This window comes from Balaenoptera musculus, chromosome 1 (assembly GCF_009873245.2).
Source record: "Balaenoptera musculus isolate JJ_BM4_2016_0621 chromosome 1, mBalMus1.pri.v3, whole genome shotgun sequence".
NCBI lineage: Eukaryota > Metazoa > Chordata > Mammalia > Artiodactyla > Balaenopteridae > Balaenoptera > Balaenoptera musculus.
In genome coordinates this window covers 122946783-122969000 of record NC_045785.1, presented here as the reverse complement: position 1 = coordinate 122969000, position 22218 = coordinate 122946783, and the positions used below count along the sequence as shown (strand labels likewise).

Below are 22218 nucleotides of genomic sequence, written 5' to 3'. Positions count from 1 at the left end.
GCACTGAGGACCACCTGCTAAGTAAGGCCCTTCAGATTCACTTGTTCATTTGTCATTCCACATATTCATTCCATAAAATAGAGCTTGCTGTATACTGAGGATACAGAATCAACCAATCCTGGTCCTTGCCCTCAGGGACCTTAGGGTTAGAAACCAAGTTTATATTGAATTTCTCAAGCTCGAGACTGGTCTTTTAAATCTATGTTCCCAGAATGTAACATTGTATTTTAAAACATGTTTTTGAATGAATTTGAATTAGATAGCCAAGGGCAGTTTTCCTGAGGATGAGGGGCACAATAAAAACAGAAGGAATGGTCTGGTGGTCTAAGAATGATGACTCCCTCCTCTGCAAATGTAGAAAACCACCTGTAATCTTCAATCTTCAATATGTCTTCTGGTGCTTCTTTCAGTCAGGAATCCTAATTTTTACAGATGTGTTCTATATAGTATGATATAGGACATACTTCACTTACTTCACTCTTTCCAGTTTTTCGGGATACTTGCTTTATTTTGTGGGATGAAACATGGATTCTTTCCATACGTCTGTAAATGTTCTTATAAGAGCTTAAAAACACAAGTCCCTTATGGTGTCACCCCTGCCTGGACTCAGAGTCCCAGCCTCCCCACTGTGCCAGCACGTGCTTGTTCATGTGTGTGCATGACACACACTCAGTGCTTCTCTCTGTCTGCCTCCCAGAAACTCCTCAGTTACATGCCCTGATGTTTCCCCAGGATGGGAGAATAACATATTTATAGTCAAAGAATGGAAAACATCTTAGTATGCCTGGAACGTGCATGGGCCCAAATCATGGAGAAGACCTTACATGCCATGTCAAGGCATTTGGGTTTTATCCTAAAAGGAATGGGAAATCATTGGAGGCCTTATAGCCTGACATGATTGGATCTGTCTTTTAAAAAAAAGAATATTCTAGATAGAAAAAATGTGGAGAGTACATTGGGCTGGAAGTAGGGAGACCACTGAAGAGGCTATTATGAAACCAAAAATGTAATGAGGACTTGTGTAAAGTGATAGTAAGAGCTTTGGGGCCAGTCAGCCTGGGTTCAAATCTGTCACTTGCTAACCCTGAGGTGTTTGGCAAGATACATACAGTTTCTGAGCATCAGTTTCTTCATCTGTAAATTGGGTGTAATGATAATACCTACTTTATAGGATTTTTGGAGAGAATTTATTAAGATACTCCATGAATGGCACTTAATACAATTTCTAACATACAGTAAGTGTTTCATAATCACTTCCTGGTAGAAGGAATAGAAACTTGATTTATTCGCACTAGGAGTGACCATGGGAATAGAGAAGGGTCAAATTTGAGAGAGATTTAGAATTAGTGGCCACTGAATACGGTTAGAGCCAAAGAGGAGATGATCAAAGCTATGAGTTCTATCTGGGATGATAGGACAGTGAGTATACTGGCAAAAGAGCTAGGGAGACAAGAAAGACTGGTTTATAAGCAAGAGTTGAGGTGGGAAAAGAGAAGATGATGAACGAAGTTTAGATATGTTTAATCTGAAGTATCTGTTAAACGTGCAGATGAGGTTTCATGAAGTTGAGGGTCTGAGACATAACTTGTAATTGGAACCACAGGAGAATAAGATTTCTTAGATCAAATGCACAGGTGAACATTACAAAGAGGCTTCTGAAAATGTATTCTTTATTCTTTGGAACATGAACTTATGTGTGTGTCATATAAACTGTGAATTGACTAACCTCTATTAATAATTAAGGGAGTGCACAATATTAAAAAATAATAATTAAGGGAGTTGAATGGCTTGGTCAAGTAGCTAATCCATTAACAGAGAACAGAGCTGAGGAGGAGGTTATTCTTAGTAATCATCTAATGAAGAAAACCCCATACTTGACTCTCTCAAAAAATCCAAAAACAACCCTCCCCCCCAACACTTTTGTGCTGCACCTGCCTCCTTTGCTGGTTTCATTTATCTTGGAATACCTAGGAAATGTGATTTCCCAAGCAGAGCCTGGATAGGTAGCAGAGAAGAAAGGTGGTTGGTCAACTACCAAGCATTGTGCTGGGAACAACGCCTGTGATTGGTTATCCAGTCTCAACCACTGCTAACTGAAGACACTTCAACTCTCTGTCCCATTTTGTTACCTGGAAAACTGGAGTGTGAACAAGGTTTTGAAGAAGAATTACAAGTTTAAAAATTAATGCAATAGAATTTAAGGAGAAACTATTAAAAAAAAAGCCTTTTCCTCATCCAGGTGTGTGAGTTGGAAAGAATGGAATCAGCCACACCAACATTTGGGGGTGGTGAAGGGAAGCAGTGGAGCCTGGGAACTAGGGTTCTTTTCTGAGCTGGGGTTCTTTTCTAGGAATTATTTGCCCCTCAATGGGGCTGATCTACATAATTTGGCTGTAATCAAACCTATTAGTGGTGGATGTTCATCGAGATTCAGGAGCCTCAGAATGGGAGGCGAGGCAAAAGGCAGGAAAGGTGAGGTAGGATTTGCATTTGAGATCTCCCCTCTACTGGTCATGGTCAAGGTTCTCTGTTATAGAGCTCACTCTCTGCAGGCGCCCAGAGAGAGAGATAAGGTTTGTTAACAACTCTGTTGAGTAAGGAATATGAGGCTCATTTTACAGGTGAGTATTGCTTAAGAGGCTTCATTAAGGTCTCGCCATTAGTACATGGCCATATGAGATTCAAAGCCCTATCTTTTGATGCCAATGCTCTCTTACTATACTATGCTGTTTATGAGTCATTTAACCAGTTTTCTCTGCAAAGTCCTAGAAATTCCCATGTTAATAGTCATTCATTTGCTCACCCATTCCTTCATTTATTCCATAGTAGCTATCGAGCACTTAGGTTCGAAACACTAAATCTCAAATACTCTGTTGCATTCTCTTCCCAATTCCATAGAATGCAGAAACCTTTTCTTCCTAATAGGAATTAGACCCTAGTTTTCACAGTGCTTTCATGGAAGAGAGGCACTGGTCTGGAAATCAGAAGTAGGTACAAATATGGTATCTTGCCCTTGTTAAGAGAGCTTCTATAAAGACAGGTTCATGAATAAGTGCATGTTTGAGCTGTGAGAGTGAGTTTGCTTTGTGGGATGTCATTGGGACCATGGGAAATAATGAATAACAGTAGGCTTCCCCTGGAAACTAGCCCTTTCTTATATGTCTCAAGTCCACCTGCAATTCTAGGGTGAAACTCTTTGCCTCAAGCTACCTGAAGCTGGTTGGGCAGGCGCCTGGATTCAACTCTCAACCTCTCTATCATGTCTTTCTATTCATATTCCTTTTTTCTGCCTCTCATCATGATTCTACTTCTGCTTCTAACCTCAGATCAAGCTAGAAACTCTTTAACTCTCCCATTCACCTGAAGAAGTTATGTTCTCTTTGCCTGGAATTTCTAGATCTTACCATTGAGTTCATAGAAACCCTTTGCCTCTCAAACACTCCCCTGGGCTTTCATTCACTGAAATTTCCCTCTCTTTCTTGGACATCAAGCCTCAAACTGATCTTTTTAAACACTTAAACTTCTCATCTGCTTTCTAGTCTCCCCCCACCCTTTTTTGGATTACCCTTCAAAGCTTTTGAACTTAGTCCACTGTTTTTGATCCAAAATTCTCCATTCCTCTCAAAGCCTTCTTTTCCCCTTAATCTCTGTCTCGTTTGCTTGGTCACCAGCTGGAAGGGAAGTCATTCCTCCTGAAGTCATATGTCCTGGCTTCACTGTCCTCATTTATCAAATAGCTGTTGAGAATCTATGGGTTTCACCCTGGACAGCAAGATAAGACACAATTCCTTACCTGACCCGACAAGTCTGATGGAGGCATGAAAATAAGTACAAAATTATTACAAAATTATTATAGTAAATGTCTAGAGGAGAATACTGGGGATACTGATGGCACAAAGGAGGAAGTGAGAAATGGATTGACTGGTCACAGAAAGCTTGACAAGAAGCCTTTGAATTGGTTTTGAAAGATGGGAAAGAGCTTCTCAGGAAGAGAAGTGAGGAAAAAGCATTCCATAAACAAGAAACATCACATGCCAAGATCTAGAGGTGTGATATACCACGTCCCACTTGGAGGAACCGTTAGTTTGGTATCATCGGAGGTTGGTGCTCAAATGGAGGTGCTGCAAGACATGAGGCTGAGGAGAAATAGATGATGGGGCACCTTAAATGCCTTGCCAAGAACTTTGGGTTTTATCCTGAAGGCCATGGAGGATGAGTGAAGGGTTTTAAGAAGGAGAGCCGTAACAGTCAGATTTAGAAAGATAACCTGAACTTATAGCAAGGAGAATGGACTGCATGTGGGCAACTGCCAGCAGGGAGACCAGACAAGAGATTATTGCAAAATTATAAGCAAGAAATGAGGAGAGCATACACACAAGCAATGGTAGTGGGGTTAAAGAAGGGGAAGGAAATATTAAAGATGTTAAGAGGTCATGTTGACATGACTTTGTGACCAACTGGACATTGGGAGTGAAGGCAGGTTTCTGGACAAGGCAACCAGGTAGATATTGATGCTATTTATTGTGATGGAGAAAACAAGGGGAGGGACAGGTTAGGGAGGTAAGGTGGAAAGGCACACCTATGATATGTGAGGTGAGGTCCAGGATACCGATACCATTTGGACATCTTCATTCTATTTTGCAGCCATAGCTGGAGGCCTTCAGGTCACAGTGCCCGACAAGAAGAAGGTGGCCATGCTCTTCCAGCCCACTGTGCTTCGCTGCCACTTCTCCACGTCTTCGCATCAGCCTGCAGTCGTGCAGTGGAAATTCAAGTCCTACTGCCAGGATCGCATGGGGGAATCCTTGGGCATGTCCTCTCCCCGGGCCCAATCTCTCAGCAAAAGAAACCTGGAATGGGACCCCTACTTGGATTGTTTAGACAGTAGGAGGACTGTTCGAGTGGTAGCTTCCAAACAGGGCTCAACCGTGACCCTGGGAGATTTCTACAGGGGCAGAGAGATCACAATTGTTCATGGTAATAATGTCTCTGTTTTGAATCTAGGGAAGATTGGTTCCATCCTTCCCAGATACAAGAGGATGTCAGCCTTGCACCCTTTCAGTCCCTCAAGATTTTGATTTTATGGGGGATGGGAGTATCAAGAAACCTAGCAAATTGCTTTAATGGGATGGCGTGGAGAGGAAGGATGGAGGGTTGTAATATCAAGAGAAGACAGAGATGAGCTTTGGAAATAGTCTTTCATGAGCCTGACCTCCAGTCTGAGGAATTTATTATCAGAACTGAATTGAAATGGGTTCTAGTGAAAGCTTTCTCAGTCAAATACCTCACACCTTGACACCAGCCTTTACTGCCCTTTCCTTAACTCAGAAAGCAGACTTCCCTAAGAAGTTCCTCTGCTGGGAGAAGGGATGTATGTGTACAAGTTGCAGAGCCAGTTGCCATGGCCCAAGCCTCAGGTAGTTTTACATCAGTTCCACCCTTTTTCCTGCTCCCTAAAGCTTTGGGCAAGGAAAAGTTCCAAATTTTGAAGAACTCCTCTGAACCCAGCTCATTTCCAGGAGTCCAGGTTAATTCTGGAATTTACTTGGCTTTCAAGGGCCTCTGCAGGCATGGTTGAAAGCAGTCTTCTATTCCAGAAACCAGACTGGAACTAGACCAGTTTCTGGGGATGCTCTAATTCTCTCCCCTTAGGGATGCTAGCTTTTATTATTGTTTCGTTGTTTGTTTTAAATAAAGCAAACATCTCCTCAAACACCATCCGGGTAAAGAAATAGAACACTACAGACACCCAGAAGGGCTGCCCCCCCCCTCCATTGTTTAGTGTTTTCCTTCAGAGGACAGAGTTTAGGACCGGGTCCTTCTCTCTGTGATAACAGATGCAGATCTTCAAATTGGAAAACTCATGTGGGGAGACAGCGGACTCTATTACTGTATCATCACCACCCCTGATGACCTGGAGGGCAAGAACGAGGACTCGGTGGAACTGCTGGTGTTGGGTAAGTGACAACCCTCAGTAACATTTTCATCTTAGACTGCTTGCACTGTTCCCTCTTCTCGCTTCTCCTCCCTGCGTGCATCAGCAGGTTGCACACACAGGCTTTACCTTTGGTGCACAGACAAACCAGTTTTAGAATATGTTCTTTATGAGCAGTAGTTGTTATTTATTATATTTTGTTTCTTGGTGTCTATGGCCCACTTTTTAGCATTTTCCTGAATGTTTCTTCTGCTTTCTTAGTTTTTTCCCCTCCTTTCCACTTGCACCTTTAACCCCAATTTCTCTCTCCTCTTATTCTTTACATATGCTAATGATTGAGGAAAATGCCAGAGGCCTTTGAAGCAGGGTAGAGACAGCTGAGAGATAAGAATTCGCTGGTGTGCTAGGATCTCCTGAGACAAAGGAATCTTTTCCCATTCAGTTATCTCCACTTAAGACAATCTTAAGGAAAGATGGCTGTAAACTTTTAATAATAAAATGTGCTCGGGTGAAAAGAGCTATGGGGGAGACGTAATAGTGTTTAATTGGAAGGCAAATTTCTTGAAACCTAAAAGTGTCCAAGTTATTCGCAAAGCAAATATAATCTAATCCTTATTAATATTAATTTCTTCATAAATGAAAACTCATTACTTTTGGCTACTTTTCTCTTTTGTGGATTGGAGGAATACCAGCGGGAGATGACCTCCTTGTATGAAACTGAAAATTAAGCACATATTTCGTGCTCTATAAAGGTTGGCTGGACAAGAAAATTAGAGTAAAACATACAGAAATTAAGAAAAGAAACAACATTAATTGTAGGAGAAAAGGTAAATCCTTGAAGCCATTTTACATTTTTTTGTAGCTTCCAAGAAACCAGGTCTTAACAATTTGGGGGAATATTTAAGGTGCTTTCTTTTAGAGGCAAATGAGGTTGAAGGTTAATTTTTACCCTCTGTGGGAAACTCAGTGCCCCAGGAGAAAATGGAATTTGCTTAAGATTTTTAGTTTTACTCTATCATGACTTTGGCAAATCAACTGTACTGCTTGCCTTAATTTTATAGTTTACAAAATGGATTAAGGTAATAATTATTTATTAATGATTAACCCTTTAATTAATAATAATAAGCCCTTTTTACACAGTTAAATTAATTTCAAATACATGTTTCTTGAGTCCAGTATATGAAGCTTAACTGCTGTGATTTGTAAAAGAATGGGAAATATGACATATATTCAAAAGGAAATAAAAATGTAAAAGGTTTATATTGACATTGTAAAAGACTACAGGGCAATCAGATTTGGGATCTGCTGTGACTCTGTAGGAAATAAAAAGATAAATTTCTGCCTAATGACACAACTCTAATGGCTAAGTTTGAAGGAACAAGTGGCTCATTGAGCCTGCAATTAGCTAATTGTGAACACAGTTATTTGGCCAGTGCAACCATTTGCAGCAAAGTAATTGCCTGTGCAGGAAAAGGAGGCCAGGTAAAAGCCACTTTAAATAATTTGGTCCCAGTTCTGCAAATGTGGGGAAATAAATAGAGTGAAAGCCTTGTCATCTGAGGATGTGCTGAAGTGTATGAAGGGCATTGCTCTGGATCGAAACATACAAAGCAACTTGGGCAAAGATGCTGTCCTCAGGACCACAAGGTGGGTGAAAGGAAGACTCAGATGAAAATGGTCAACAATGATGGAAGAAACGAAAAGAACAGAAATCAGTGTACCCTAAAAAGAACCATAAAGGGAAAGTGGGGATGCTGCAAATCAGCTCACCACAGTAGAAGCAGCGTATCTGTGAGATGAACAGATACATACTAGGGTTCTTGGTGAGGAGTAAGATGTAATTCTGCTATATTCCACATTAATTAGAAATATATTATTCTAAATAATTAGAAACGTTCAAAACATGGTAAATTTGCCATGTAAACTTTTTAGAGCAATGCTAGTTTTGTTAGTTAATTAAAGGGGTTACTTTGAAATCTATGAGAATTTTCTGGGTGCAGGAAGTACTGTATTTACTTCCAAGTGCAACATTCTGAGTCTTCTTGGTCTTGACGCCCCTTTATGGAATTTTTCAAAGTACTGTCACAGTTTAAAAAATGCTAATTATTTGGTGGTTATATCCTGCAGGCCCATTTGTTAGGTATTCTTTTTATGTGAGACTGGGAGAACAACCTGATTTCTGAAGTCATCCTCAAGGAGATTAAGACCTCAGTGGGAAGATAACTGAGTCCACAGTTTGCTAATTACAACCTCCATAAGCCACTGAACTTAATATGAGGAATGGTAGGAGGAATTGGGAGGATTTGGTCTAGTGAAAGAGGACTTGGGAAAGGGAGCATGGGAAGTGTCTCCAGATATCTGAAGTGAAATTGTATAGAAGAGAGATTGGAAACCTACTCTGTCTGTGTGGCTAGGTAAAACTAGAACCAGGAGTGGAAGTTACAAAGGGAGCGAGTCCATCTCAGGATAAAGAAAGAACTGTTAACAATCAGAGAGACATCTAAAGATACAATCAGTGTTCTTAGGAGTAGTAATTTCTATATCCTTAAGAAGGTGCAAGATTTTTTATGAGTTATTATATCAGGCATTTACGTATAGGAAAAGGTGTTCAACTCAGTTATTTTTGAGTTTTATTTCAATTTTAAAATTCTTGGTTTAAAAAGTAGATGAATGTGAGTGATGTGACTACCTTGATAAATGAGAAAATGAACTCCCGGTAATTCAGTCCTCATGACAGAGATAAAAGGGTTACAGGTTGGTTACAAGAACATACAGGATGGTGCTCACTCACAAGGAAGCCAGCAGGAATAAACTGTGGTCTTCTGCAGTAGGTCAGGGTTAAAAGGACTAATTCCACAAGAATGAGAATAACCTATTGATGGAGGCTTGAAGGAGCTGAAACTTGAGCTCTTCTTCAAGGATGATCACGACATGGGGAGTAGAAAACTGGTTGGAATTTCAAATGACCAATTAGGAAGGAAAGATAGTTAAAGGGATAAATCAGAGGCAAAGTTAAGAAGAATTTTGTTTTCTCATTATACTCACAAAGGTAAAGATGAAAAAATTGATGGAGCAAGATTATGAAGTGTCTTATATGTCAGACTAAGAAGTTTGCACGTCATCTGAAGACTTTGGGCAACCAGTAAAGAAACCATAACAGAGGAATGAAATTAGATCTCAGGGTCAAAACAATAATTAGCGGCAGGGTGGACAATGCATTAGAGAGGAGTGCTGGAACAGAGGGATGGGTTATGGGGCTGGTGCAGCAGCACGGGTGAAAGGGTATGTGATTCTGAAGCAGAGTAATGAACTGAGAACAAACAACACAGAAACATTTCTAAGATGGCAGTGATGGATCTTGGTGACTAATGCATTAAAAAAAATGAGAGAGAGGGATGAGTCAAAAGGACACCATGGTTTCTAGCTAGCTGGGTAGCCAATTGTTCCGTCAACCGAGAGAGAGGCCACAGTTTGGAAAGCAGGTTGGAGAGGCAGGAGAATGAGTTTGGTTAAAAAAAAAAAAAAGGTACAAATGAACTTATTTACAAAACAGAAATAGAGTCACAGATGTAGAAAACATGTGGAATATGAGAGGCCTGTGGGACACCAAGGTGGAGATGTCTTGCTGACAATTAGAAGTATAGGTCTGGAACTCAGTGGAGAAATTAGGATTAGAGATAATAGATTTGAGAGTCATGAATGATACTCACAACCATGAAAGACTAGATGAGTCACCCAAGAAGATTATAGGAAATGAAAAGGGTCAAGGACAGAACCATATCAGTCTTATATTCTAGTTTGAGTTCATGTGAGTGGCCACACGGGTACTGCATGTGTATTTGTCTTGATTTCCCCTACGACATCGGACGCTTCTCAATAGCTCTGGAACATGAGCTCTTCAGAGGCAAGAACCAGTTCTCATTCATCTTTCTATCTGCAATGCTTAGCAGAGTGTCTAGAATAAAGAAGCTTGAATGAATGTTTTTTTTAAATGATAAATGGGCAGAATCTGTAACTAATATTTACTTTGTGCCTCTTAAATGTTAGTCAGTGCTGAGTATATATTTGTTGACTTATGAAGTATTTATACAATAAATGTCTACAGTCTCAAGTGATATATAACATGGTTTAATCTCATCGGTCATGATTCTTTATCTGGGTATTTGAATTTTTACGAGTGACAGAACCGTCCGGGACTATGGTTGAAAGCAACAGAAGTAGACTTTGGCTAACCTAAGCAGGAAAGGAATTCATTGGAAGGATATCAAAATTGAAAGAAAGGCTGGAAAATCAGTCTCCAAAAAGGATAATATATTAGGGTAACACTTACTAGCTTCTGTAAAAACAACCCCCAAATCTCAGTGACTTGCCACCATAGAAGTTCATTACGTCATCTTGTCATAGTCAGATGTGGGTTAGGAGGCTTTTACCTGGGGAGCTCCCTTCCAAGTATGGTGTAGGGGTCTAGGCTTCTCCATTGTTTTAGTTTGCTGTATTGGAGAACTTTGCTCCCGGCTGCACAGAAAGAAAAAGTAAGGAAGGTCATTCATGGGGGACTTCTTAGGGGTCAGGTCTGTCAGTGACATGGGTTACTTCTCCTGTTATTTTGTTTGTGTCCAGGAAGAAAGTAAAAATGTTTTGATGAACACAGCACCATTCCTGCCCCCGCCAGAGATGCTCCAGGGTCTATGTAGCAAGAATTAATAGACAATGTATTTAGGGCTCCATGGACATTAAAAAAATCAACTCATCTCTTTTTTTCTGATCTTGCATTTTCTCGCTCAAGAATCAGTCTCAGGAGAGAGAGTCCAGCTGGTCCAGTTGGGTAGGTGTCCACTGCTTAGCATTAGGAGATTAGAGGCTCTTGGTGGCTAGTCCATCAAGGTATGGAGAAGAATTAATTCCCCAAAGTAAACTGGGGCACTGTTACAAAAAAAAGGGAGAATGGATGTGAGATGCCCCCAAAAGCAATAAATATCCACCAAAGTGATGCCATTACTACATCTACTACTAACATTAATGTACACTGATAATAATTTGACTTCACAAAATTTTTCTATTATAACCTTGTAATGTAGGAGAGCAGGCATTATTTCCCTTGTTTTCCAAATGAAGAAATTAATGTTCAGGTTTTGTAATTATTATCCCCTTCAAAAAAAGTGTCTTTGATCAAACCCAAGTGTTTTGATTCCCAGCCTCATCTCTTTCCACGATACCACGCGACCTGTCTATATTAAGAAGCTATAGAATGCTCCCCTGCATAAGTCATGTTTTTAAAAATGTTGCTGCTTTAGGCCATAGGTAATGAGTTTTACTTGTCCCAGATTTGCTTTAGTATCTCATTTCATTTCTCAGTGAAACCTATAACCAATGCCTATAACCACTGACCTGGGCCCTCACTTCAAAGACATAGCTGTTTTTGTCCAGACTGCATACCTCCCCACTGAGCATGACCCACCTTCTTTTCCCCGTACATCTGAACCATCTACAAATTGCTTCAGATGCTTCTTTCAGAGGTTTCAGAAATATCCAAAGATGTGATTCAGAGAAATGGGAGGATGACCGCTGATTCAACACTAAATGCAAACACTATACTGAACACTCTTTAATCTCTTTTTGATGATTCAGAAGGTAGAGTCATTCTGAAGCTGGAAATGCACGTGGTGTTTAGGGTGCTTTGAGATGACAGTGACAGGTAGCTTAGAAATATTTAGACAGATGTTTGGGATCGTAGGGCCATACCAGAAGACAGTCACAGAAGGTGGAAGTGTCCAGAAATCTGCCACCCTGAGATTAGACATTGGTCTAGGATCAGTGGCGGGAACAGTCTGTTTATAACCTGGAACCATGCCACTGTTTGGATAGGAATAAAGTTCCCTCGGTCAGCTCCAGCTGGCAGGAAAAGGACTTCACCATTCAGGAAGGCTCAAGTAGGGAAGTTGTTGTTTTAAAATCTAAAAGCAGCTCGCCTTGTTCTTACTTCTTTCTATGCACAATATAAGGGCCTGACCCCTTCTTTCTGATGTGTCATGTGGTAGCTTGTTTTTTAAGGGCCAAGTAGATAAAGGAGGGAAAGGGCCCCAGTGGAAATATGGCTGGATGTACACTTGTGCCTCTGGACCGAGAAAAGAATAACAGGACATGAGCCAAGAGTGTTCAGAATTAAAGCTAAGAAAGACTTTCCTAATGGTAAATAACAATTTTTGGAAATTATGGTTGGTTGAAGGAGATTATAGAGACTCCCTCTCTGATGAGCTTTCAACATAGAACAGGTTCTCTTGTCCAAAATATTAGGATAAACAAGATGGCTTTAGCATCCTTTCTATAATTTTGACTTTATCTAAAATATCCACAGATTGCAGAATTAATTCTCTGTATAGGGTGATGCCCCAAATACTGCTGTCCTGTTTTGTTTTAATATTGTTTCTGTTTTAGAAAAATGATACGTTTATTATAAAAATTTCAAACAAAACGGAAGAAGAAGAAAATCTCTCTTCAAACTCTCACCATCAGAGCTAACTATTGTGTTCTTCAGAACTCTTTTAATTGCAAGGGATAGATTCTCAAACTGGCTTAGGGGACCTTTTTGGCTCAGGTAACCAATAAGTCCAAGGGTATTCCTAGCTTCAAGCATGGCTGAGTCCCAGTGTTCAGATTATGTTTTAAAGAATCTCTATCTCCTCTGTGTTAGCTGCATTCTTGGGCAGGCTGTCTCCAAACCTGGCCCCTAGCAGGTCTTTAACACCTTTGCTCTCAGGAGGATAAACTGCCTCTCTCCACAGTGTCAGCAAACATCCTGTTGTTGGGGGGTGGCATGTAGGGTACCACCAGCCCCAAATGAACCATATGAATTGAAGGCAAAAGGGTAAAGGACTACCTTCCTAAAGAGAAGTTGGACATTTGTTTCCAAATGAAGAAGAAAAGAATGCCAGGCAGGCAAAAACACACACTGTTAATATTTTGTGGAATTCATCAATTTCTGCTTCTTTTTAGGCCAAATGCCATGCTATTTCAGGAGGCCAGAAATAGGCTTGCTCCCAGCAGGTCCTTGTGAGTAGGCGCTAAGTTGGGATTGATTATTCCCTGTGAAGAATAATGCCACAGAATGTGAAGGTAATGCCACAGAATTACCTTTGTTTTCCTGTCGTGCTTCTAGTTTTCCTTCCATTTCCTCCTGTGACTTATCCAGAAGTAAACATATATTACCCAGACAAGAGGTGGAGAAACAGGCATGCATTAATTTAAAAAAAAAAAAAATCACATTATTCACAATACTGTGCCTGAAAGTGTTATTCTGGTCTAAAATCCACCTTTCTGCCCATTAGTATTAAAAAGCCATTAAGAACATAATAAGAAATCAGGGAATTCTTGGGAGGGGACATCTCGGAATTTGTGATGGGCTTTAGGGATTTTTGATGGAAGTCTGTTTCTGTGGCTGTGCAGAGATACTCAGGCACTCACCCCCGGGCCAGTGCTGCCTCAATTTGAATCCTGTCCTACCTCCACCCCCAGGTGGAGTCCTGGCTGTTTAGAAAGGCTACTTGTTGCCAAGAGTGCCCCTCCCCCTTCTCTTCCTCTTTACCAGCCCCAGCCTGTGCTGCTAACCAGGAGATCTGCCGATTAAAAGGGCTTCAGCTCAGAGAGTTCCCATGGCAACAGCTTCCTCCTCGGAGGTCTTTGTTGCCTGCTCAAACTTTGATCTCTGAGAGTGACTGTTGCTGTTTCTCTCAAAGATTTACAAACAGAGGAAGAGGGGGAAAGAATTGGAGAAGAAGAAAGAAAAGTTGACTCCTGGCAAAAGGGAGAGAAGGAATTAATTACCGAGTCACAGTCTAGCCATAAATCTGGGGGTTACTCCTTTGGAACATCTTTCAATTTGGGCTGTGCCCACATTTTCCTTTGCAGACTTGATTATACTTCAGATATCTTGGCTTCACATGAAAGACGTCAAGGGGAGTTGATTCCTCTAGGAGGATGGACCTACCCTATCTATCTTCAGATTTCCTGAAGAGCTGAGATAACTGCACTGTCTCCCATGAAAGGGGGGGGACACAAAACTTATAATGGGAGGGAGCTTTTTAGGCCTCAGCCCCACTGGCTTTTCTCCCAGCCCTCTCTCCTAGCTCTGGCCTACTCTGCCCTGAGCTTACCTAGATGCCTCTGTTGGTCTTGGTTTTGAGAAGAACCAGAAAACTGTTGAAGGGGCGGAGGAGAAGGAGGAGGCAGAAAAGTCAACCAGGCATCAACTAGCATCTGATTCTGGTTAATGGCTGCCAATAATGAGCTTTCTACCATCTGAGCAGTGGAGTGGGGTTTGTGGTTGCTCCAAAGACTAGGGATCAGGCCTTTTACCCTTTGCAGGAAGCCTCCTCTGGCCTTCAGACCTCTCCACTGCATAATCGCAACCTTGCTCTTTGATAGGCACCATGCGATAGAGTCAGTTTTGCTTCAAGCGTGATTTGTACTTGAATTATGATTTAACTTTTAACCAGTCTTTTTTGCATACTATGTCCCTAGCACAGTGAGGATACAAAATTTAAAAATGGCACTGTTTTGTCCCTATGAAAATTACTGTCTTTTGGTAAAGATAAGTATTATATTTCTGAAGCAATGAGAGAACAATACAAGAAAAGATTAAAACTATATTTGATATTAAATATCTAGGCTACTGATTCTCAAGAGGTGCCTCTTTGGACCCCCCAGGAGATACTTGGCAATGTCTGGAAACATTGTGGTTGTCACGTCTTGTGGGGTACCATGGCATCTAGTGGATAGAGACCAAGGAGGCTGTTGAATATCCTACAACGCACAGGGCAGCCCTCCTACCCCCAACAGAGGATTATCTGGCCACAAATGTGAATAGTAGCAAGGTTGCAAAACTCTGATCTTGACCAAAGGTCAATCTGGATACTGGATAAGGTCCACTGTGAAGAGCACGGGGCTTTGGGGTCAGATATCTGTGGACTCAGTGCAGCAATATAACCTTCAGTAAGTCAATGTTGACGAGTCTCGGTTTCCTCATCTGTAAAAATGGGGGAGGGAAAATGAAAGTTACATGGAAGACCTAGTATGAGGATTAAATAACACATAATACGAACTCAGTAAATGTCAGTTCCCTTCTCCTACCTTTTCCTATCCCCCACATCTCATTGCCAGGATGTCATCCCTAATTTGAGGGAACCCTCTTTAGGGAATTCTGTGTTCCGGGACTCCTCCTAGAGAGCTGATTTTCTTTTAGCCCATTCCATGAGCAGAGGCTTTAATGAGCCATCTGTTAATTGGCAATCCTATTACTAATAGATTCATGTTTTCTCAGTGACATCTGTGCAGTGCCTTGCGAGTGGTGACCCTAATCAGCCCTGTGGGAATCTTCCTGCTAGTGGGTTTCAGGGTGTTCTGTCCCAGCATGCCGACTTTTGGTTGCTATGTTTTGGTAGCTGTCGGAAGCCCCCGTTTCTCAGTTAATTACAGGGTGTTTACTACCTAACCTAAATACAAGGATTAGGTCACACAGGCCATTTGATGAAGTCTGGAAGGGTTTGGGGAACACCTGAGACTTGGATTAGGATCTGGATGGGCCTGGAAAGACTTTTGATAGTGTGAGCTTATAATTTATTGTCCACATTAGAATACTCTTGAGGGTGAAAAGGGGAGACTTTTAATAATTTATGTCAAGACAACAGGCATACTGGTGTGATGGTCACCCCATCTTTAGAGATGATCACCTGGGAAGTTCTTTTTTTGATTGAAGAGAACAGAAGATCCAGAGGAGCTGGGATCCAATTAGTTTCAGCTCACCTTCACCTGCTGCACCCTGGATGTTAGCTGGCATTCTAATTATGGGGACCTAGGGATGTGCACATCTCCATTCATTTACTAGAAGCAAAGGGGCCCAGCAAAGAGGTGGTGGTTTGCAGTAACAGTTGTTCACTGAAAAACGTGTGCTGAGGTTTCTGACCGGTAAACGACGTCCTTTAAGGTTCTTCACTGCCCTGGGTTGTGAAGAGAACAAACGAGGTGTTGAAGGCGCTGTTTGCCCTCCCCTCACCCCCAGCCACCCAGTCTCGCTCTGTGACTGCTCTCCCCTCCCTCCCCCTGCTCCCTCGAAGCCTTTATCCCGCCTCACTATTTTTGCTTCACTTGTTGCTCATCACTGTGGGAGGAAACTCGCCCTTCAATTAGTGAGCATTCCTGAAGCCCGCGGTTGCCGTGGTTACCCAGGCGTGAGCTGGAGCAGCTGGGTCAGCCCGCCGGCCGCATTGTAGTCGACAGAGCCGGGAGGCGGCAAAAATGCGAAGCCGGTGCGCGGGAGGGAGGGGACGGGCCCCGCAGAGGGGAGGTCCTGGAGGCCCGCGGGAGAGCGGGTGTCGCCGAAAATCGGCTCAGCCCTGGAAAGAAAGAATGGCAGCCCTTGAAAGCCGGTCAGGAGACAGCCATGGCATTTTTCTCCAAAGCCAGCTGCCGCTATTCAAGTGTGCAGGTCTGAGTTCACACGGTGCAGTGCCTCAGAATTTGCTCTGGGAAATGCTCCATGCCCAAGCCCTTCACACCGAGAGGGGGCTGGCCACGGAGGAAAGGGCAGGAACTCTGACAATCCGAGACCTACCAAGCTGTGTGCCCCTCCGTGTCTGCCGTGGACCGCCTGGGCTTTTTGGGTTAAGGAAACTAGCCGTTCTTGATATCTTTGCATCTGAAGTGTCTGTGCAGGTCTGATGGTTGGAGCACAGGGAGCTCAGGAAATCACACTGGGCACCAAGAAACTCAATTTCCTCCTTGCATTAAATCCCACCCTGCTCCACATCATTTTGGAATCAAATCTAAATGTCTTAGTCATTTCATCTCAGGCCAAGTTGAGCACGTTATAGTACTAATAACACTTTGCAGCTACTCACTCTTGAGGGCTAGGGGGTTGGATCACTATAGCACTTTGCAAAGGCAGAGTGCTTTGCAATCATTTTTATTATTGTTTATTAGTTTATAGCAGCATGGTGAATGCCTTTTAATTAGCTCATACTGTGTTATGATGTATTCAGTAATCATTTTCTGGTCACAGCTTTAAAAGGTGCTGAAATTGTTAACCATCTCCAACACTCCTATATCCAAACGTTATACTTTAATTATGTAAGTAGAGCAGTAATGCCACAGACACAAATTTCTGTGTTGCTCACTGCAGATACTAGGAGATTAGAAATGCTGCACATGTCTAACGTTTCTAAATTAAGAATAAGCAAAGCTTGAAGGGGAGTGAGATACTGGGGAAAAAAGATAGGGATGGGGGTGAGTAGACCCAGGTTCTACTCCTGGTTTATTAGTCAGCTGTGTGACTTTGGGTAAGATTCTTAAGCTCTCTGAGCCTCAGGTTCCTGAAAACATGGAGTGGGTTATGGATTAGATGACCTCCGAGATCCTTTCTGGCAATACAATCTGATTTTAGAATTCTGTGTGAATAGAAGTCAGTGCCTTAGGCCAAGCTTATAATCACTGCCGAAAAGCCTGAAGCATTTATTAACAGTTAATTGCAGATGGTCTGATACTACTCATTTTGTGGAGAGAATTCACTGTAAGAATTATTCACTATAATTTAAAGTGAGCCAAAATGAAAGGGACAAAAAAAGAAAAAGTACACACATGAAATGCTTAAATACATAGTTTACATATAAAAGAAAGGGAGGCTATATCCACATTTGTGATGGATAATCATAATCTTTATTTATTGAATGCATGGTTGCCATGGGAATATAGAATAAAAACAGGGATGTGTGTGCCCTTGGGAAATTTCCAATTTGGGGGGATTCCAAACAGCCACAGAAACAACTTTACACTTAAAAGGGCCAGAGAAAAACATCTGCTCTCCTCAAAGACTTAGGAGAGAAACCTTTTAGAGGGTTAGGATCTGAGAGATCAGGGGTGGATACAGTACATCCCTGAAAACGGATCCAGGGCATCTTAGGAAAGCTTGGAAGTGGGATGAAGCCAAGATGTGCATTAAGCAGAAGGGAAAAGAAGGGAACCTCAAGAAGCTGGGGAAGAAAAACATTCTAGATCATCCTGAACAGAAGGTTCATTTGTATGATATATTGGCAAAACTGAAAAGGACTCCAAGTTAGTACGTTTCAAAGAGATGAATGGAGCTAACTATGCTGTCAGCAGTGTTGACATCACAAGGACAAAGGAAGTATTGTTTTCCCTTCTTTTCATAAGGTCCAATGCATTAAATAATGTGTCTTTTGTCATCAAATAATTGAGTAGCAGATCTAGGATCTGAAAACAAGTTTGTCCTACATCTAGAACTTGGACTAATGATCAGAGCTTGGATTTAAGTTTTAAGACTAGAGACAAAAACCAATTTGGGGCGCATATTGTATCGCTCTGTAATGGCTGCCTTGAAAATACCCTAGGCTCGTGGCTTTCAGCTTGTAGGGGTGGGATGAGATGGTGCTTCAATCCCCTGAGATGGCAAGATGGCATTTGGGGATATTCCAGTGAGTAGAGGACGTTCCTGGTGTTGAGCCCTGAGTGCAGGGGTGCTAAACATTCTCCAGTACATAGAGTAGTGCTGAATGAATGAATGGCTCCTTCATATGCTCATTAAGAGTCCATCTGAGCTGGATAAAAGGCACGAACGTGAGCAGTAAATCAGAAGTCCAGCCAGAAGCCCAGCATAGAAAACAATGGGGATTTACTACTGGGAAGAGTTCAAGGTCCTGACGGGTGAGGTGCCGCCTCATGCCACGCTGTTGGGGATGCAGAGGGGTTTCCATCCTGCTAGTGGAGGCACATGTAAAGGAATCACGGCAGCTGAGAGACAAGTGCTCTCATGATGCCGGGAACATGGAGGAGGACGCAGCCTCTCAGAGCAGTATTCTTACACGGCTCTGTCGGAACATATTTCAGAGTCTTGTACACTGTGTGTGGTAAGAATTTGAGTGAAGCAGAAGATTGAGAAGTTCGTTAGCTGGTTATCTTAGTAAAGAAGGTTAAGTACATCCTGCATTGAGGGCCTGACTGGCCAAGAAAAGGGTATCAGAACCTTGGGGAAATGTCACCGGGACATGGTTTGTTGTGAAATATGTGAAGATAATGCCATGGGTAGGAGAGGAGTGGGAAACCAGGCAAGGACTGTGTCTCTGAGGGAAGACCTCATGACTGGGGGAACCTGATGTCAAAAATGCAAAAAGAAAAAAAAAAAAGCTAATGAAAACAGGGGACTTGGCAGGAAGAAAGTCCTTTGACCTTGGTAAGTCATGTGACCCAGAAGCAGAGAAGTAAAGCTGAGTTCTTAGCCTCACACTGCTGGACAAGCTGCATGGGCGAGCCTGAGGCTTTCAAGCATAGGGATCGAGTCTTGTTCCTCTCTGCCTCTCCACCAGGCACAATATACATTTCTTTGTTGAATGAATGAATTGGAGACATTCCAGAAGTGAGCTTGTTCTCAGGAATATGTACCAAGAGTTCAGTTGGGGATAACTTCAAGGTGTCAGTGGCAGAAAACAGCTGAAATAGGGAATTATTTAGGTAAAATCTGTAAGTTGTTTTATTCAAAATGATTGTTTCTGCCCTCGTCATTCAACCCAAAATACATGAATGTTTTGGGCTATGATGTTTGTGACGGTATGGAATGATACTGACACTTGCATGTGTGTGTGTACAAACTAGTAGTATGCCTGATTCATTTGGTCTATTCATGTGGAAATTTCTTAAAAGTAATGGATTCTGCAAGGTTTGGGGAAAACTTTGAAGTGCTTACATGAAAACTATTTTCTACTCATAGTTTGAGCTGGGGTTTGAAAAGAGTAAATGTGGCTTTCTATTTGCTGGGTCTGTTTTCCATCCTTTTCTTAGACATTAAAGTGACTTGTAATTGCTACTCTAACTGAATCCTGGAAGAATGACAGTGATTCACAAGTGTTGGTAAAGTGCTGCTGAAATCTGGAATGTATTTACTGCAATTGTTTGGACTCTCTAACATCAGACCTTCATTGGATGTGACAGAATAGAATAGAGTAGAATAGGAAGAAAAGTTAGAGCATTTCTAACTGGCAACAGCAGTTTTTAGGAATTGTTAAGCAAGAAGCTGGAAGCAAAATGACTTTTAGAAATATAGGATTCCAGCATAAATTCACTTTTTAAAATGCCTTTAGCTCGAGGAAAATATAGGTCATGGTATAAAAGCCAGAGAGCTTTGCTCTCTCTCTCCCTCTCTACTGTTGACATAACATAGTGGTATAATCTGCTATCCCCAAACTCCTACTATGTTCTGAATTCTGAAGACATTTAATTTTACCCATTTTACTGCCAAAGTCTGTCACCCACACCACCCTGGGGCTAACACTACACGGGTGCATTATGGGAAGGCTTCACCATCTTCTGAAGTGTCAGCTATTGGCCATTGCTTCAGGGAGAATGAGAAGCTTGATGTATGTCTTTCTGTTGGAGTGACAAGCTTTGTGAATCTCCTGTCCATGTTTCTTATTTTAACTTTTTCAATTACACGTGTAAAAAAAATCTAAAACATGAAAGCCCCTTCATTGTTCTTCCATGATGCCCATTCCAGTGCCCCAGAAATAGGGGCTAACAATTTGGTGTGTCATACTGTTGCTTTCAGATTTCAATTTGAACATAGCTGCCTAGAGCTTATATTCACTAACATTCTGTGTGCAGAAGTAGTGTCAGAACACCATCAAGGTGTTGTTCTAAACAGCATGTGTGGAAATCCAGCTTGTGTGTTTTATCCATCATAATTATATCTGTGTATATATACCCCACAGTGGTTGCAAGCACATGACCTCTGGGTTCTATACAGTCCCAAAACATATTGTATATGGCTTGTCCAGTGATTTTTAAAAATCTATGAATCAGTTGCCAACATTTGAAAATCAGGATATTTCACATAAAAATCTGGGGTCTGGCTAATCTTGAAAAATAGGAAGATTTGCAACCCTGAAGACACATTTCTGTGAGGCAACAATTGGCTAGAGGTGCGTAGAAGCAGCCCCTACAGACACAAGATGCCATTTGCCACACGCCCAGCTGCTCCCAGTTGTATTACATTTGACCAGCTGCACTTGTTTGCATTATCTACTGGTCCGTATAAACATATGGAATTGAGTTTGCAACTCTGATCACTGAGTATCAGATTTGAGAACTGAAAATGTTATGGATAGGGTGACCATATAAATAATTGTCCAAATTAGAACACTTTGGAATTAAAAGGGGTGCTATTAATAATTACACCAGGACAACAGGCATAAACCAGGACTGTCCCAGACAAACCAAGATGTATGGTCTCCCTATTTATGGATCTCTTCATTCAACCGCTTCATTTGACTAATGAGAAAATTGAGTCCTAGAAAGAGGAAGTAATCTGTCCATAGTGGTCACCAAGTAAACTAATGTCAAAGCTGCCTTCAGTACCCTGACTCCCAGTGCACTGCTTACTCCAATAGAATATGCTCTATATAATATGTGTGAGTACCATATCCTCCTTGAATGTATGGATTTTTTTATAGTTAATTATTATCACATAGCTAATTTCCTGTGAGAAATTGTATACAAATCGATAGCTTATATCATCAATAACATTTCTCTTATGAATGTAATTAATGATTTGGGCTACAGCACATATAAGGATGTTTAAAACAGTGGTAGGCTTGAGAACTAGAAAGTAAACACAATAAAAGCTTCTCATTTTACTACATACAATAAGATATATTTAGAAGTACTAATTGTCCACATTAAAAAAAACACCATTAAGTAAGCATCTGATAACTGCCTTGCTAAAAGCACAGTATATTGACTTCTTTTTTTTTTAATATTGACTTCTTGATCATTGGCTGTTGGCTGTAATTAATACTAATTATGCCTTTAAGAGATGTCCAAGATCCCAAATTCCCAAATCCTTGACCACCTGTCTCTTGCCTTGTTGAGCTTCCAAGAGATATTTGTACAGAGGACATTCCATGTGAGACCAATGCATGCTCTTAATCACTTGCTTGGACTTTGGCCCCAAATCCCTGTCGGGTCGCCTATCCTAGGGAACTGGACTAGACCACGTGTGAGCCTTGGGGAACCTCCTAGCCTTTCATGTTGGCTTAGGCCAAAGGCTAGCCCATCTCTCTTTCAAGATGCCCTTTTCCAATGACCTACTTGGCTCCCACTTGTCTTTGCAAGAGACCTTGCAAGCACCAAACCACTCTTACCATGTCAGCTGCACAAGATGGAAGACAGAAAGAAGGAAACTCTTCTTGCCAAAACCTAAAACAGAGCTAACTTCAGGACTTCCC

At 41.6% G+C, this 22218-nt stretch overlaps 1 protein-coding gene across 3 annotated transcripts in view; it reads left to right on the top strand.

Moving 5' to 3' along the window:
- The window catches only part of ILDR2 (immunoglobulin like domain containing receptor 2), a 59137-nt gene that overhangs the window by 10023 nt on the left and 26896 nt on the right, over positions 1-22218 (top strand). For all 3 annotated transcript variants that reach the window (XM_036830814.1, XM_036830834.1, XM_036830823.1), the window contains exons 2-3: positions 4645-4977; positions 5838-5957. In XM_036830814.1, coding sequence (XP_036686709.1) covers positions 4645-4977; positions 5838-5957 — 453 coding nt within the window. The remainder of the gene's footprint in view (positions 1-4644; positions 4978-5837; positions 5958-22218) is intronic.